Consider the following 19,295-nt stretch of genomic DNA (forward strand, 5'->3'; position numbering starts at 1 on the left):
AAGTACTGTTTTTTTTCTTGTTTGTAGCAATTTTAGTGAAAATCTTGAGGAACTAGGTTGTACACTGTTGGGGCTAATTTGGCCTCTGTAGAACTGGCTTTACCCACATTTTCAATACTTGAATAACTAATAAATTAAAGTACAATTAGATTTTAAATAAATGGAAGTATTACCGATAGTTGTTATTTAAATAATTGTTCTTCAAACAAATGATATTGTAGGCTCATACAAGAAGAGAAATTCACGACGGAACAGCGTGCAGAAGAGATTGAACATCGTGTAGGTAGCATCGACAATGTTGGTGTGTTTGGCACGAACCGATCCAGCTCCTGGAGGTCAGAGCCACAGATGCTGACCCGCTCTCTCCCAGGTAGCATGTTAATTAACCTGGATAGGGAGGTAAGGTCGCCGCCAGGGAGCGGGGCATCGACGCCAAAGGCTAATCGACATGATTTTCTTGGAAATAAACACAGTGCTAGTCAGCCCCAAATTTCTCTTACAGTTGATAAGGTGAGAAAATCTAAATATAATTCATATTTAAACCCTGTTTTTGTATATTTTTTGAAGTGGTTTTACATTTGACCCCTCAGTTATTTCTTTTTATATCTCGTGCCTTGCTACTTAATGGCGATCCTTTGTTGACTTGTGAACACCATAGTATGCTCATGTTATGTTTTTTTTTTCCTTTTTATACTTTGTTTTTAATGCGTTTACTTACACTTTTCACACATCTGAGAATATGTTTCTGTCTTTAAAATATAAATTTATTCACCTTACACTGTCAAAGACTAAACGAATTTCTTCTTTGATACACACAGTTGTACTGTAAGTCTATGTATGTTATTTATTGACAGCCCTTAAATACCAATGATATTATCTGTATAAAGACTGTTTTCCAATACATTAATTTATTTTTATCAACAACAGACATTTTTAAGGGAAAAAATGTTCGCTAATCTATTATTTCCCACTACAAGAGCAAATAGCTGCAATTTTCATTCTATTGGGTATTTACTGAGTTGTTTGATTTGCATGAGTGCTCACAAATCTGTGAGATTCTTAAAATTGGTTGTGAATTTGTTCGCAGCGTAAAAAACTTTTGAAACAACTAATTATTCTGAAACTAAAAATTTGTTGTAGAAATTTAAATTTGGCAAATGGAACTTTGAATGTATCTCGTGGAAAACAGACTTATCTACAATATTTTAGTTAAAATCTAAACATTACTGATTAGTTCCGTCAAGTTTGTTTACAAAATGATTATATTTAGTTAACACTCGGCATTTGGCCAATTAGTCAAGTCAATCTGAGTCTGTTTACACAATTTTAATTAATCTCCAGTTTTTTACACATCTTGAAATGGGGTTATCTATTTTTAGCAATGCTTTCTACATGAATTTCAAGTGGTTTTAAAGAAATTGATAAACAAATTTAATCATTTCTGTCTTATTTTGATGTTTGCCAATCTAGTCCTTAATTTTGTTTTTATTTATTTTTTTTTTTATTAATATTTTTTCTAAAAATATTTTTTACTGATTAAACATGATACTAATTTGTTATTTTGTTTTTTAATTTCTTCATATCATCATTATCTTTCATTGTTTTCTCATCCTAACCATCAGTACATTCTACAACAAATTCTACATTTTTTCTCACTTATCCAAATTATTAAATATCTATTACTGAGTAGTTTAGTATAGTCTTACCATGTATGTTATTAGATACATATCTACATACAGATTGTTATAAATAGTTTAGGCTTTATTTAATTGATCTTTCCTCTATACCTACCTCTTATTATGTTTCTCGCATGGCTGAAATGCTTGATGCTGATTGGTTGTGTTGTCTTCTTAGTCCGATACGTCAACACCGCCCTCTTCGCCTGACGGTTTTCCTGTACGCTCCATGTCCCTCTCTGAATCTCAGCTTCGTTATTGGCAAAAGGTAGAGCCAGCTGTTATTACTGTATAGCATGATTCTAAAGTGTTGCTTGGCCTATTACCTATTGCATGATCACCAAATATTCCAGGAATAAAAAAACTATATAACTATATTTTATACTTCCATATTTTGTTTGAATGCATATAGCTTGCACTTTTATTTATGATATGCTATTATAATATATATAGAAGAAATAAATTGTAAAAATAAGCTAAAATAACATATAATACTGTCATTTTTTGCACACATCATTTTTATATACTGCACAGATATATTGATTAACCTATTTCTTGAAATGTGATTAGGAAATAAAGGTCAAATGTTAACCTCTCTTCACACCTAGATTTACCAAATTGATTGCTATTTATGGTTGTTGTTGTACAATCAAATACTAATCATTCAACTTGATTTTCAATCATATGTTGTGTTTATTTTAAACTAGTTGAAACATAGCTTTCTAGTAGAAATAAGTAACTATGTTTTATTAATAATTGTGATGATTATAGTGTAAAGGGACATTATTTCACTTTTTATAATACCAATCAAAAACATGTGAAGCTTACAATACATTGAGCATAAAATTGAATTCGGTTTAATATTCAGTTGCATAAAGAAGAACAAAATCTGTTTTATATGTAGAACTACATTGTGTAATAATATAACATAGATATATTGGAGTTTATACCTCAAAACAGCAAGAACTTTTATTGTAATCCCTATAATAGGAGTTTGTACAAATAGGCTAAAAGATACAGTAACTCGACTTGAGAGTTACAAAATCTCTGTATATTAATTTTGATAGCTCTTAAAGGAGGTGGGAGATAGGGGAGGAGAAAACATATTTGCTGATATTTCTCGTTCTTAAAGTGAATCAGTTTTATTTGCTTGCAAAATGTTGCATTCTGTTTATGAGATATATGGATATAATGTAATGCAACCTGTAAGATGCCATAGCATAGTGTGTGTACCATACTTGCATGTTACCATTATAATTAACAAGGCAGCACTGTGAAAGAGCATACCCCTGAAACAATGTCGCATTGTACATATTTCATACAGAGACTCTGCCATTGAAAAATAATACGCTCATAATTGGACACCCGCTGGCCATATTTTTCTCTATCCGGGTCGCCCACTAGCCATAAAAAGGTGCGCATACTTGCCAAACCTATCCAACCCTATAGAAAGAGCATACCCCTGAAACATAGTTAACCATATTTGTTTGTTATAAATAATGGATAATATGCATCCATATGCCAGGGCAGAGCTGTCAAAGAACCTTCTGAGATATCTTTAAAGCTTGATTCTCACTTGGACGAAAGGACGTAAACGTTCCGCAAGTAATTGGACCAATCATGATAAGATAGGTCAATTGTGATTGGTAAACTCACTTGCGATGCGCATACTGTATGCCCTGTATGCCATTGTGCTGTGTGTTGTGCATACGCCATTGCGTTGCGTCCAAGTGGCAACCAAGCTTTACAAGGTCGAACGGATAAACAAACTTGGTTAAAACATAACCCCCTTTTGAGGATGTGATAAAATAAATTACTAACTTGTTGCAAGTTATTGTTTACATTTCTAGTAAAAATTTGACAACAAATAATATAAGAAGTACATTATGTATTAGTAGAATAGATGTATCAACCTTTAGATGAATGATACACGTTTTGTAGGTTTGTTTATATGCTTGTACATGTGTGTGTGTGTGTATGTTTGTGTCTAAAGCCCTGTCTATACTATCAAACTTTATGTAACAAAAAAATGTGATGTGCCCATTATGGACATGTTGATGTCATATCACTACCATATTTGGGGATATCACTACCGTATTTGGGTACATCAAATTTTTTTTTTTTCAAACTAGTTTGATAGTGTAGGCAGAGCTTAATACACATAATATTCATGTGTGATAACATAATAATATTGCCTGTAGTTATCTGATGTTTATGTATTATTAACACATTCAGTGCCATCTTTGTAAACATTTCTGACAACATTAATTACGATACAAAGTAAATTTTCTCCCGTGAGATATCATTGTTTTGTTATTATGATCATGTTGCGTACATCATTACGGTGGCACGTAGGTAAAAAATGTTCTCAAAATAGTTCATAGACTAATTAAGCCCAGTCACTCACGAAGATGCGATTAAACTTATTATAGATGTGCATTAAAATGACAGAATTTTCAACCAACTGCGTAATTTTATTCTGAACAAACAGCTGTTCCGTCACATGTTATATGAAATTTTAATGTAATGTAAACATACCAATGCACTTATTGTTTATGGCTGAATATAATCCCATGTTCGAGTATAATCCCACCCACTTAATTTAGGCTAAATTCTGGCGCAAGAGTTTTGTATAAACAATCCAAGTATTATCCCACCCAACCCCCTAAATTTAGGCGTAATTCTGGCATAAGAGTTTTGTATAAACAATCCAAGTATTATCCCATCCAACCCCCTAAATTTAGGCTTAATTCTGGCACAAGAGTTTTGTATAAACAATCCAAGTATAATCCCACCCAATTTGGACCCCCTTAATTTAGGCTAAATTCTGGCACAAGAGTTTTTGTAAATAAATAATTCAAGTATAATCACACACTCTATCTTTTCCCAAATTTCATACCTTTGGGACTCGGTCATTTACAATATATTTTCTCCCTCTATTAAAATCTGTCTTAAAACAAGTTGAATCATTTAAGAAGCTTGCGTCACAAGATATGTAAGCATACTGTGGCAGTGACTGTGTTTACTATACGTAAATACAGTATGTTTATATGTGTGTGTTTACATAAATGTTTGTACTATATGTTTGCATTGATTATGTTTGTATTATGAATACTTGACTAACGAATGGTGGTAGTTTAGGTGCTTTAATGACAATAATATAATGACAATAACAATTAACTCTACTTATCATTCATTGAAATTCTTTTGGTCTAATAATAACTAAATAAAGTGTCATCTGTATATAATTACCAAATATTTATATTAGTGAAATTATATAATGTAATAGTATTTGTTCTTATTCAAAATGTGACATTTTATTAACTAGAAAATGCATTTTTACTAACACAACTAAAAAAGAATATTACATTGTTTTTTAAATGAAGGGGAGAAATGGGTATATAGGCATGCTGGTTATTAACCGAGTGTACATGTATGCATTGGAATAGATAAACCCGACAAATTCATAATACGTCTAAAGCCTTTTAAGACCCAGACTGAGGAGTAATATGCCCCTTTGTTGTATTAATCATTGTGATAATATGATTTATTACGTTTGAAATTCCCAGGGCAATTATAGAGGAGAAAGCCAAGAGGAATTTAGGCCGATTCGTTGTGAATCTAGTCCTCCCGTTTCGCCAAAACAAGACCATCCAGAAAAAGGTGCAACGTTAACGGTTGACGTTGACGAGGAGCAACGAAGGTATGTGGTATTTTATAACTTACTTTTAATTCCTTACTTTGAAATTAAAGTATCTAGCCTGTTTCTCAATTGGGTACAGTAGTCTATTTCGTGCTTAGCTTACCTAGATAAACCAAAAAATGCCATATTCTCCTTGAAGAGTGAGCTATACTCGAAAAGTAGAAAATTCATTGAACACCCTCTCCATAAATGGTCCAGTCCAATTTGATAAAATAGAGTTCAAGGAACATTCTAATTAAGCACAACGATTTATTGTTACATTATTTACTTCATTAAACCAGATATTGGGGGAAATTTCCCTGCATGTAATTAATCCATTTTCTTGATGCAATAAATCTCTGGTTTGTTTATTGTTGTCTACGAAAACTGTGACAAACAATCATATTCACTTCAATTGTAGAGTAATTATAAATTTAGAATGAATGTTAACATTTCTATTGGTATGTTCTATTAAATGCCTTCTTCAAGTTCAAGTTCAAGTTCAAAAAACATTTATTTATTCAACAATGGCATTATACAATAATATAATTATAGGTGTGTACATAAATGAAAACATAGTAATAAGCCATCATTTGGGGTCTTCTCTAGAAGAAAACAAGTTTCTTGTCTCGAGAAAGACCCCAGAAACAATACACATACATTTAAACTAATACAATTTACTACATAAAATAATAAATAAAAACAAAAACGATGAAATAAAAATACTTTCAGTGTACTACAATCCATAGTATATTTTATTGAAATAACTATGTCATATTATTTTAGATATTCTGCATGTGACGTAGGAGTATACATTCCTATTTCACACATGCCAGAACTTGTATGTCTATTTACACCTACATTTTTACATCTATTTTTTATATTATCATTATGATTACTATAAAATAAGATGAAATTTACTTTTGTCTATTTATAGGGATTTCTCTTATTGGGATTTGAATATTGAGTTTGGTATATTGTTAGATAGAAAGTGATTATTTACTAGTCATCTCCACAAACTGTAGCACCAACATACTAGGCCTAAGCCCCAGTGGGTAATCAAGTTATGATGCATAGTTTGGCGCTGATACCCACAGACACATAATGAACATAACACTAGAGTGACTAAGTGACAAGGTACCAAATTTCTTGTTACATATAGTATTTCTGTGTGAGAGATAAAAGAGTTTTTACCACACAAACACCAGTTGATAGTAGCATACAATAAAAAAAACAGGGTTGGTTGGTAAGGTTTATTTTGTGTGGCTACGGTACTGTAAATCTATGACAATCAGAATGGTACTCCTGTGTGAAAAAATTTGTTCTATCTGAGTCTATAAACCAGACACAAATACCAGAATCATTGTTATTGTGTGTTGTGGGTACCCACTGGTACTCCTGTGTGAAAATATTTGTCCTTTCTATGTACGTGTGAAGGCATAAAATAGTACACTGTTTCCAGCTTACAATCAATCTTGAACCCACGTGTCTTGTACCGCAATCACAATGTCTGCACCATCTGCTCTAAATTTATTGAGAATAGAACACCGACAATAGGATCAATAGTTTTGTCAGATACGTCGATACTTGTTCCAGTTATTTCAAGATGTACAACTGGAAAGTTTAGCAGCTGGGGGTAAAACAGTCGCCCATGGGTTTAAAGAAATACATCTTCCAACGAAGTTACCATCGTACTGGAAAAAACTCAAGTTACATAGTTATTTTATGCCCTATTTCATTATAAACATTATATGCTGGTATAAAGTTTATAGTAAATAAATAAAAAAGCAAATAAATAGATTAAACAAATAAATAAATAGATATACTGTACATATACAGTACAATGCAAATAAGTTGGTGGCCTCTCACGCAAAGGCAATGCATATGTCAACTTGAGTCAATGACGGCATGATGTCCCCATTCGAGAATGGCTAAATTAACAAGAACAAGAAGTATCACATATGTATAGTTCTGAAAAGAGTTTCTCGATGTTTCAATCAATATACTTTGATCGTCCTCAGAAACATTATATTTAGTGGGATAACTATTTCTTATCATTTATTTTGTGATACTGATTCAGAACGAGCAGTTTGAAGAATTAGTGTAACAACATGAGAGATTTTATATTTTAGTTTGGTTGTTACATTTCTTTTTCTTCAAAAGTAATGTTAGATCAACCATGTTATATTTTGTAGCATTTTAAAGCCAGTGTTGCCCAATCATATTACAGATCATGGATCTCCATGGTAAATATTATTACTCCATCTAACACTAACACTCGATGTGCATCTGTTCACTTGTCAATCAATAATCAATGGTAATCAATAATAATCAATCACCTCAGTTTTTTCCTGTAGAAAACTTTATTTACTTTATTGTTTTTTCCTGTTTTTTTTTTCTCTCCTTGTTTTGAAGCTCAAATGTGTCGAGAAACTAAATAATATAATATTTTTATTATCAAATGTTAACTTGTTATTTTTTATCGGAAAAGTTTGATACACACTTATATAATAAAGTTTAAAAAAATCAATAAATTATTTACAATATCTTAATATTTAAATAATAATTATATCCCATAGAAATTAAATATATGCTATTAGTCTATAGATAGTAATAATAATAATAATAATTTATTTGGAAGCTATTCAAAGTGAACAAATATTTAAACTTATAATATACAAAAAATAAAGTGATCAATATAAGTTATAATTATACAAATATTTTTTTTTAATAATTATCATTAATTTAAACTATGTAAATTAATTATTTATTGATTGACAAGTTTGTATAGAAGTTTTATATCCATTTTTTCATTTTGGTTATAACTGTAAATATTAATCATGGGCCACTACCACTGTAATAATAGTAATTTCGCCCAGTTCAACGGACGGCAGACAGCACAGCAAAATTGCACGAGTTTGTGTAGCATTCGAGTATTTGTTGGTCATATTTACGCAATGTGTTGCAAATTGTCATGAAATTTAACGTAAACACCGAGCATGTGGTGACTAAGTGGTTACCGGGATTAAAAATTGAAGTTTGTCGAGTTTGCGGCACATTCCATCTAAAGGTCGCATATTTTGTTGTCTTAACACATGAGTCTACAATTGTTTGGTTTATATTTTGATTCTTATAGCATTTATTAATTTCATCAATATTTATATAATTTATTATTTACTTTTTTTACCCAATTGTACTTTGCAAGTTTTACCACTTTATTAATCTTTCAATTTATCATTATTAACTTACAGTATCATGTAAAGCTCTGTCTACACTATCAAGCTAGTGTGTGTGCCCAAATATGGCAGTGATATGACATCATCATGTCCGTATATGGGCACATGACATTTTTTTGTCACATAAAGTTTGATGTGTAGACAGAGCTTCAGATTGCATGAATAAATAAATCACATTTGATTTATAGTTTCAGTTATCTTGGAAAGAATATTCGTTGTTTTAACATTGATATCATTTAAATGTTTATTTATCTTGATATTTGTTTATCCTTACAATTCATTCAATTCATAAAAGAGTTTAATTACATTTCTAATACAGTAATACTATTTTATTATTTAATGATCTTTTGAATTTATTCGGTTTCAGTCTTTTTATCATTTATTATTGATATAGATTCTAAATTTCACTTATTTCAGATAAATTACCATTCACTCCTTACAATATTTCCTTACATTTCTTATCACTTTTTAGCATCAACACATTCACATCAATTTACAGGGCCATAGCAATATTATAAATACTTCCTTAGCGACAGATGTATTTTTCTTTGTATGTTTATTGTCTTAATCATACCAAGGAAAATGAATTTCTATTTTAAGTGGACCAATAAAATTTCGTGAATCTTGAACCACTTTGTATATTAAGCTATCTCTCTACACTATCAAACCAGTTTGACAAGAAAGTGTGATGTGCCCAAATATGGTAGTAGTATGCCCAAATATAGTGGTGACATAACATCATCATGTCCATATATTGGCACATCACATTTTTTTGTCACATAACGTTTGATAGTGTAGACAGAGCTTTAGACGCAACCATATACAAACATATGAACAAACCTACAAAACATGTATCATTCAACTAAAGGTTAATACATTACATTTACTACTATTTTTTTCTAATTTGTAATACTTTTGCTTGCTTTTTTTTAAAGGGACTCGTTTGGGAGTGATACAAACACACCAAGTCCACACAGTAGTACAAACAGTAGTCAAGACTCGCTAACTAAACATCCAAAGAAGCCTTCAGGTCTCAAGGGTTCCCTCGGTAGGTTCTTCGGCAAAAAGGAGAAAACCCTGCGGAGAGTCAGAGATGCCGGTAAAGATTCCGTGGGACAAGGTAACCAACAGAAACCACACCTGTACCATCCTCTATGTAGCAAAAGAACTTGGCATATTATTATTATTATTGACTCTTATAAATCCTTTTTTTTTAAATTCCTTGCTTAAAAAAACGCTTTCTTGCATGAAATTATTAGGGAATTTTGATTTGCATGGCACGACGACAAAGATGACGAAGCAAAGCAATAGATCGTTAAGAAAGATAATATTTGCATGTCAACAACACAATTCCTTCCCTGGCAACCCGTTCTAAAAGTGCCTGTGGCTCGTCTTGTCTTTGGCGTTACGCCAAGTAATCGTAAAGACCCTGTATTAGGTAATAATCTACCATCGTAATAGATTTTTCTATGATTGCATGAAAGCAAACAATTCCTTTCATTTTTATTTCATTAATTTTGATTTATTCTCATGCTTGGTTCTTTTTCTACATGCGGGTGGCAGATGATGATATTTATAAAAAAAAAAATTCATTCCATTACAAAAAAAAAATAACAAAAACATTGCATTTTAAGATAGTATCCACTTTTACATGGCATAGTTTCACATGATAGCTGCACAAGGGATACAACTTGGGTATGCTAGCAGATCAGATTGGGTCTCTCCTCCTCAGCCATCCCTGACCCGTCTCTTTCTCTCTGCCTGTATGTCGTTTCTTGCTGGTTGCAAGACAGGTCTGTTCTGTTTGTTTCTTTTCAAATGTTAATAGTTTGTCGTTTATGTGATATTAATTACATATGTAATAATATAAAAAGAATTTAGGTCTAAAAAAAATGTTTTCAATTAAATTTTGTAAAGATTTTAATGCTAAACCAGTTTAGAGATTATGATTATCAACTTTTTATTTTTAATTTAAGACCAATAGAATTGTTATAAATCAAATTATTATATTTTGGCAATTTTTCGATATATAGTATTTTGATGATTCAATTTAAATCTTTATAATACATTGGTAACTACAAATTGATTCTTTAAATTTTATTAAACTTTTCTTAATTGGAAATAATTGAATTTGATAATATCTTAGACTAATGATAAATATTACAATTCTTTTGTTTAATGCGTGTTTGAACTTATTATTTATTCCACTTTGTTTTTTACAGCAAATAGGCTATGGCACCAATTTCAAGGTAGATTTGTCGACGCCCAAACCTTCACAAATTTTTTCTTTTTTTTTTTTGTTTCTTTCCTCTTTCGTACCTTGCTTTTCAATTTTTCATCACGTTTTTCCTAAGCTTTCCTTTTTCAAATTTTCCCCATAAACGATGGACATAAAATTCTAGCTCTAGTGTTATTGTTCTATGTTGCATTTTTATTTTATAAACACAGCACGGGTTTGAAAAAATTACAGAAAGCCATTAGTTTGCACTTGGGATTGAAGGTAGTAAAACAGAATATTTTGAAATAGTTCTATACTAAGATTGTTTAGATAGATATATGCCTGTATCCTCCTCCCCCGCCCCCCACCCCACACAATATAGCATTTCATATTATTTTAACTATGTTAATTTAAAAGCTAATGTATAGGCATAAGTCCTGGTTCTGGTATAGGACCAAGGGTTTTTAACTTGTCAAAACAGTGCCTCCTAAGCCTCATATACTGTACAGTATTACTGGAAGATGTTAAGAGTAATAGTGTAGTTGATAGATGCCTGTATCCTATCCCTTACAGTATAGCATTTAACATTAACTATGTATAGTATATTTAACTGGACTATAGGCATAAGTGCTGGGTCTGACACAGGACCATGGGGTTTTAACTCGTCACACAGTGCCACATAAGCCTCATATATTATAGAGTAATTATAGCATAATAGATATGACTGTTGTAACCTAGCGGTATCCCTTTTATAGCCCATTTAACCTTTGTATTTAAACTTGATCTAGGCAATGTCCTGGCTGTGAAACAATACCTGTGATACAGGGTTTACTATCAAAACAGTGCCACCACCTAAGCCTAGTACATGGTTTAGAGAGCATGGTTTAGTTTCCCATATTGTAAGTTACAAGTCTACAAACAAAATGTCATTAAAACAAGGCTAATTTTAAAAAAAAGTTCTGGTGAAATATAGCCATAGTATAATATTATACATACTTGCTTCTAAAATAACAACAGTTGTGGATTGTATTAATGTTATAGAAATAGTTTATACCCAACCACTGTAACAGATTTTAAGAAAAGAAGGGATGTGAATAATACTTGAAACTGAAAGAAACCTTTAGAGTATATGAACAACTTACCACCATTTATAGATATTTATAATAATATTCGGAATTTAGTGAAACTTCTAAGCGCTAAAAGAAGAAAGAGTAATTAAAAGAAAGAAAAAAAAGCCAGCTTATGTTTAAAATGGTGGCAGACATATCCTTAAAAACTAACATCATTACGGATAACAAATATTGAAGATAGGCTGTCAAGTTGTTTTAAAATAAAACTTGTATATTTTTTGTATAGTGGATTTGTTTTCCATAGCAATCAACCAATCGCTAAATCAATCAATTAGCCCATTACAAAATAAATATATTTAGCAAGTCTGTAATATGTTCATTACATTATTTCTTTGTCTGGATATAATCCAATATATTAGTTCTTAACGTTAGAAGTTAATTACATTATTATAATTTCACCCTTTAAAGGTACAGTACCATATGTAGATTTCTTAAAAACAATTGTATTGTACAGAACTAGAAGAATTATAGCATGATTTCCATCCCATACTTTATAACTCGCATTCTTAGAACAAAATGACATTGCCTTGTTGTATTTCTGCTAACAATAGCTTTGTTCGCATTCTAGATGCTTCACACCGTACATTGTGTAAAATGCATATTATAAACTAATTCTTGTTATTAATAGTAGGCTTTTTATCAATTTTTTTTTCATACATCAATTTATTCAATGTTAATTTTTCACTGTTTTGAGTTTCCAAGCTTTTACTGTGTAAAGTATGTTATATATTTTTTATGTATAGGTGAATTAAGAATTTCAAGTATTTTTATATATTTAAATATGGTATATTATTCTATTCCTATAGATAAATAACTAGGATATTTCCCTGTTTTCACCACCTTTATGTGCATGTTTCATAGTTAGATGTGTACAGGTTTATCTCCTTTTCCAGATTTCATGATTTTTTAATCCATGGGGTATGGTTCCATTCCATTTTTCAACCATTTCCATTGGGAACACAGTTGGTCAATAGTATACTGTATCTTTGCTATCCATGATTACAGCATTTTCATTGGTGTATCTGTATCTACAAAACATGGTCTATTCCATTTTTTTTCAACCTTTTCCATTGGGGACATAGTTGGTCTATAGTTTTTCCATTGACCTATCTAATTTATAGGTCTATGGGTTATTCGAGCTACTTTATCCGAGGTTACTTTTTCATTGGGAATACACTTTATCCGTATTTGAAAAACATGATCCACTCAATTTTCAACCTTTTCCATTGGGAAGATAATTGGTCCTTAGTTTAACCATAGTTTAATTCCACTTTTTCCATTTGGAATACAGCTCAAATATATTTCCTGGTCACATATCTTGTCTATTTGCAACTTTTCCATTGGGAACCTCATGGTTCACAGTTATCAGGTAGCCATTGTTTAATTTGTCCAAACTTTTCCATTAGGAACCTCATGGTTCACAGTTATCAGGTAGCCATTGTTTAATTTGTCCAAACTTTTCCATTAGTATGGTTGGGAGTGTCTGTATCTGCTAGCTACTCACTTACATTTTCACAAAGATAATATTGCACATTCAACATTCATAAAATCAACAAGAAAAATATCAAAACAATAATCTTACTATATGTGGGGAGTTTTATGTAAAATGGGAGAATATAGTTTAAAGAGAATGTACCTGTAGCCTCTTTCATCTTCATATTAATATTGTTACATAAGAATACCACATTTGGTTGAATGTACAACACTAATATACAAAGTTCATAACAGTATTTTCATTAAAGGGTGAATTCAATTACTCCCCTATACATGAATAAATACATACAATTAGTAATGACATGTAATTATACAACATGACTGAATGCAATGTGCAATGTCTTAGAACAAAACATAACTAGTTGACGCAAACAATATAAAAGGTTGCGTATGTTACAGCATTATGTTATTTTTTCATTGATAAATGAATCTCAAATCAATATTTATTATCGACAATATATCACATTTTATTCATTGCGCATAGAATACATATCTTATGTTATGTGTGTAAAAGATATAAATTACATTTAAGCAAAACATGCCTAACAAAAAAAAATGATATAATAAATATAAGCAGTACATAGTTCAATATTAATATTATAGCAATACATACATACTATTTAAATTACAATACATTTTATACATATTTGTTTAATTTAAAGGTGTAATAAGGAGAAATCCAAATTTAAAACTCATCCAATATGGCAACCGCAAAGTAGTGAAGTTGTAGCTTGGTGGTTAACATGCTTACCTTCCAATCCCAATGTTCAGGGTTTAATTCTGACCTAGTGCCAGGGTTGTGACTCCCTACGCTTTCAACTCCACTCCCTAAGACTCAAATAAGACTTAGGTTATAAGAACAATACATTTTAAAATAGTTTATCCATCCTGTAATTGGCGAGTTACTCACTGTTGGATGTGAATGAAATAAAAAATAAAATAAAAAGTATGCTATGATACTCTTGACTTGATTTTAGCTCATTATTTAGAGGCTGAAAGTTCGGCACAAGACCAGCATGGCGTAGGGATAGGACTTGGTACTAGGCAACAAGACTTTGATCGTAGGAAGAAAAAGAAGTAAGTGCAATATGCTATATCAGTGTTTACTACAAAATGATTAAAGGCATGTGCATTGCAGTATACAAAATGTCTGTGTAGATTTGTAGCTGGTACTGAAAATGAAAGCTTAAGAAGATTTTAGAAATATGAGATTGTAATCTGAAACCTAACTGTAATAGATCTGCATTATTAGTTATTGAACAATTTTTGGGGGTGTACTTAAAATTCTACATTTTTCATTTTCTTGGGAAATTGGGGCTATTACCTCATAAGAAGATATGTAATAGCTTGTCATTTTATTTATACAGTTAAAACTAAAAGTTCTCATCCCTGATATGCTTTGTGAACCCAATGCAAACTCATTTTTATGTCAGACAGATTAAATCATGTATGACATACATATTTTTTCTTTCCACAGGCATGAATTATTAGCAGAGGCAATGAAAGCAGGCACCCCTTTTGCATTATGGAACGGTCCAACTGTAGTGGCGTGGTTAGAGTTGTGGGTTGGTATGCCAGCTTGGTACGTTGCCGCTTGTAGGGCTAACGTGAAGAGTGGCGCAATAATGTCTGCATTGTCAGACACAGAGATCCAGAGGGAGATCGGTATTAGCAATCCCTTACATCGTCTGAAGCTTAGACTGGCCATTCAGGAGATGGTTAGCCTAACAAGTCCGTCAGCTCCTCCCACCTCTAGAACAGTAAGTATCAATGTTTGTCACTATCAACATTTTCATCATTGACATCAACATTGTTCTTAAAGGAATTCTCTAAAGTCTAGTGCACACATGGTTGAAATTGGTACTTAAACTTTTGGTAATTATCGAAATTAACCTTTTCATTGCACAGGATGTCCCTAGTGTGGTTTACCAGGTTTAACACTATCCACATCAACAAGTCCAATCCCCTATGCCTTCAGCACAGGGTACTATAAACAATGACATAAGCAAACATGAAAATGCATTTTCTATTCTTCCTTTACTTTGCTATATGCAACGTCTCTCTATCTAAATTGAAATTTATGTTTTATGATTTTTAATTCATGTTTATCCTCAGAATGTACCCATTACTGTCTACATGTCTAAATTAAAATCAGACAGTCAGGAGGTAAATTTGGGCGCACAGGTTTTTTTTGTCTTTTCTTAATTTTTAATATCCATCTTTTCCAAGAACTATTATTCATTATCTTTGTCATAATTCAACCACTTTTCACACAACATAATTTGAGGTTTGCGGTGTGTAATATAAGCATTTGAAGGTAAGGGTTCATTCACACAGCTCAGCAAAATTAATATTTCAGTGTTCTCTTTTAATTTTTATTTATTTATTCTTTATTATTATTTCTTTATACTAGTTGACCTCGTCAGTCAAAGACTAGTCTCCCAGAGGGAACGTTATAATGAGTGGCTGTGTGTGTGTTTACTAGTAACCCCCTACTAGTCTCAAAAGATATACTGGGTTTGCATATGAGTTAGATGTGTACACTGGACCTACGGTTTATATAGTCCTTATCCGAGAAGACTTGTTTTACTACCAGAACCATGGAGCGCGTGAAGCTCGAACCCTTGTCGATGTTATGGCTGCGTATTAGGGTTTCACTCTCTTAACCGCTAGGCCACTCACTCCTTTTTCAGTACATTCTGAGTTCACATCAAGCCTGTTTCTGAACAACTGCCAAGATTAGGGTTGTGGGTAACTCTGTTCTTCCATTTATTTTAGGAAGGTTTTTTCAATGATTTTTTTGCTTTTAACTCATAAAAAATTCAAGCACTGACTGCACATTCATAGCTTTACGTTTCACAGCACACCTCCAAATGTCCAATTCCTTTGAATCTTCTATTATCTTGAGATATCACAGCAGTGGGTTTCAACAGTGTGGGTTGCACAATGGGTTGTTTTCTTGTTTATCTACAGCTTTCTCATAATAATAAACATATCTATTCATAATAAATTACAGAATTAATATCATATTTTTCAATAAAATATCAATGCACACTAATATATTTCATTAGCTGAAATTCATCAAGTGTGAAATATTTGTAATGTTTCAATCATGCCTTTGTTTCTACGTGTACAGAAAATAAAGTTAAAGACAATAAAATGTCTTTAAAATTAAAATTTTTATTTCATTAGTCCTTTCACTTTATATCTGTTTCATAACATATTTCCTAATAAAAATTAAAATAAATCAATACCTTTTGTTTAAACATTTTGTTTAATATAGTTATAAATGTTTTATTAACCAATCACACTTACAGGTAAGCAAACTATTTCCCTCAAAAGTATCTCACTTAAGTACATTTGTGATTTTGCTTAAAGTGGTATTTACTTATCCTTGTATCTAAAAACTAAATAAGCCTTACAACAAAAAACCATGGAAAAATAAAAACAAATATTTAAACATTATGTCTTTCTATTTCACAGTCTTTAGCATTTGGTGACATGAATCACGAGTGGATAGGTAATGAATGGCTGCCCTCTATAGGTCTACCGCAATATCGTAGTACGTTTATGGAATGTCTCGTGGATGCACGTATGTTAGATCATCTAACAAAGAAGGAATTAAGAGGTCAACTTAAAATGGTAGACAGTTTTCATAGGTATTACATTTTTTTAATTTTTTATTATTAATTTCTCAGTTTCCATTTCTTGAAGACTGTCAGAACATCCAGCTAGGCCCTATGCAAAAATTGCAGTGCAATATTTGTTTTGATATATTCATCTAAAGCTCTGTCTACACTATCAAACTTAATGTGACACAAAAATGTGATGTGCCCATATATGGACAAGATGATGATGTCATATCACTACCATACTCGTTTTATAGTTTAGACAGAGCTTTAGATGCATATATCAGAAAAATATTACTTGAAAAAAAAAAGATTTATCATACAATAACTGTCTGTATAAGAAGACTTCAACCACAATACTGAGTAACTAGTAATTGTGTGGTTTTTAACTGCTTAAACCTTTTTAGACATTATTTTAAATTCTTATTTTCTATTATTTATTTAACAGGGCAAGTTTTTCATATGGAATTATGTGTTTGAAAAAATTGAACTATGACCGGAAAGATCTTGAAAGGAGAAGAGAAGAAAGTGCTGGTGAAATTAGAGGTTATTATCTTCTATAAATTGTTATACTTTGTTTTATTCATTTAATTTAGGGTACATTTACAGTTTTGTCTCGCACTGTGTACTTTAATTAGTAATCTAAACTGAAAAGTGTTAAATAATTGTAATTATCTTGTGCAGTTGAATTTTAAAACTGTGACTATATTTATCGAATTAAATTTGATTTATTTTTCTGTTTTAAAGATGTACTAGTATGGAGTAATGATCGACTTATCAAATGGATTATTTCAATTGGTTTACGGGATTTTGCAAATCATTTAATTGAAAGCGGGGTGCACGGAGCGTTAATTGCTCTAGATGACACATTTGACCACAGCACCTTGGCTCTTGCGCTACAGATACCGGTCTCGAGTCAAGCGCGACAAATATTAGAGCGTGAATTTAATAACTTATTGTCCTTGGGTACAGATCGTAGGATAGAAGAAGTAAGTAAAGATTTAATTCTTACAATTTTGTTTTTGTCATTAGTGAGTTCTTCACGTACACACATTTATTTCTTTTAAAAATTGTTTGTGTGTTTGAGACATTTGATGCTGTAATTAATTTAATTTGTTTTCTTTAGTTTTTTTTGTAACAATTGTTTTATTATTTATTTTAGGGAGATAGTGCAAAATTTCGAAGAGGACCATCATGGCGTAAGAAATTGAAACCAAAGGATCCTCCCGGACAGAAAGGCAAAGAACGTGCTCCATTAGATATCAGTGCATCTCCGACCCAACAGTTAGAAGCCTACGAAGCATACCATGCAGCAACGTTACCAATCACAAACAGGATGGCCAGTGTACGTTCCACCTCCATTCCTGCACTGGGCTCAGCGGAAGCTAGCCCTAAGATGAGTTCTTCCACGGGGAATATTAATAACTACTCATGCTGACAGCAAGTTAAGGTGATGGGAAATTTATAGGTGGTGGTTGCATGTTGTGTTGTGATGAATAACTACTTAAAGATGTATTGTCCCCCTGAAAAAATAATTATTAAAACATTTTTTTTTAAATATACCATTTTAATGTCACATAATAGTTATCCACTTTGACCAAAAATTAGATCGAAAAAAAATATATTTACCTGAAAAAACTGTAATTTAAACTAAAGCAAAAATAGTCAAATTGGCTGCCAGCCAATGAATTTTTGGTTAAATTTATTTTGTCATTTTATAAGTGAAAACATTGATTTTTTTCTTTTTTTTTCTACGGAAGTGATTAACTTGATTAAAAATAACCCATTCAAAGTCTGATTTAATTAATCTTCATTTTTCATGTTTTTGGGGGACAATACATCTTTAACATTTCTAATACAGTAGAACCTCTTCTTTGGGACACCCTGATATGAGGACACTTTTCATGAAATAATATAGGTTTTAATGCTACAGCCACCTGGGGGGGGGGGGTAGGGGTAACCTTGTTGGGTCCTGAAGGTGCCCCTTAAAAGGCGTTCTACCGTATATGACCTATTTATATGTGATTTTTTACTATTTTTAAGAATTTGTGGAATGAATTTTTTGGAATAGTTTTCAACTTCAGTAGTAAAAATAGTATAACATTTTAACGCTTACGTAGTTTGTACTAATTGTTAGCTAATTTAATAGATATTGCATATTTATTTTAGATTAGTAAATGTAATAATATACTAAATATCATGGAGAATAACCTCAGTGAAATTGTAGGCT

General features: G+C 31.5%; 1 protein-coding gene across 9 annotated transcripts in view; it reads left to right on the top strand.

Moving 5' to 3' along the window:
- Nucleotides 1-19,295, top strand: part of LOC140054924 (liprin-alpha-1-like) — a 74,175-nt gene that overhangs the window by 49,684 nt on the left and 5,196 nt on the right. For 4 of the 9 annotated variants that reach the window (XM_072100046.1, XM_072100047.1, XM_072100048.1 and 1 more), the window contains 12 exons: nucleotides 222-510; nucleotides 1,855-1,944; nucleotides 5,246-5,379; nucleotides 7,554-7,604; nucleotides 9,530-9,714; nucleotides 14,414-14,513; nucleotides 14,914-15,196; nucleotides 15,552-15,602; nucleotides 16,920-17,095; nucleotides 17,514-17,611; nucleotides 17,813-18,054; nucleotides 18,228-18,515. In XM_072100046.1, coding sequence (XP_071956147.1) covers nucleotides 222-510; nucleotides 1,855-1,944; nucleotides 5,246-5,379; nucleotides 7,554-7,604; nucleotides 9,530-9,714; nucleotides 14,414-14,513; nucleotides 14,914-15,196; nucleotides 15,552-15,602; nucleotides 16,920-17,095; nucleotides 17,514-17,611; nucleotides 17,813-18,054; nucleotides 18,228-18,503 — 1,975 coding nt within the window. In that variant the 3' untranslated portion in view covers nucleotides 18,504-18,515. The remainder of the gene's footprint in view (nucleotides 1-221; nucleotides 511-1,854; nucleotides 1,945-5,245; nucleotides 5,380-7,553; nucleotides 7,605-9,529; nucleotides 9,715-14,413; nucleotides 14,514-14,913; nucleotides 15,197-15,551; nucleotides 15,603-16,919; nucleotides 17,096-17,513; nucleotides 17,612-17,812; nucleotides 18,055-18,227; nucleotides 18,516-19,295) is intronic. The other 5 variants (XM_072100053.1, XM_072100050.1, XM_072100051.1 and 2 more) reach the window with 5 other exon arrangements.

This window comes from Antedon mediterranea, chromosome 7 (genome assembly GCF_964355755.1).
Source record: "Antedon mediterranea chromosome 7, ecAntMedi1.1, whole genome shotgun sequence".
In the NCBI taxonomy this organism is placed as follows: Eukaryota; Metazoa; Echinodermata; class Crinoidea; order Comatulida; family Antedonidae; genus Antedon; species Antedon mediterranea.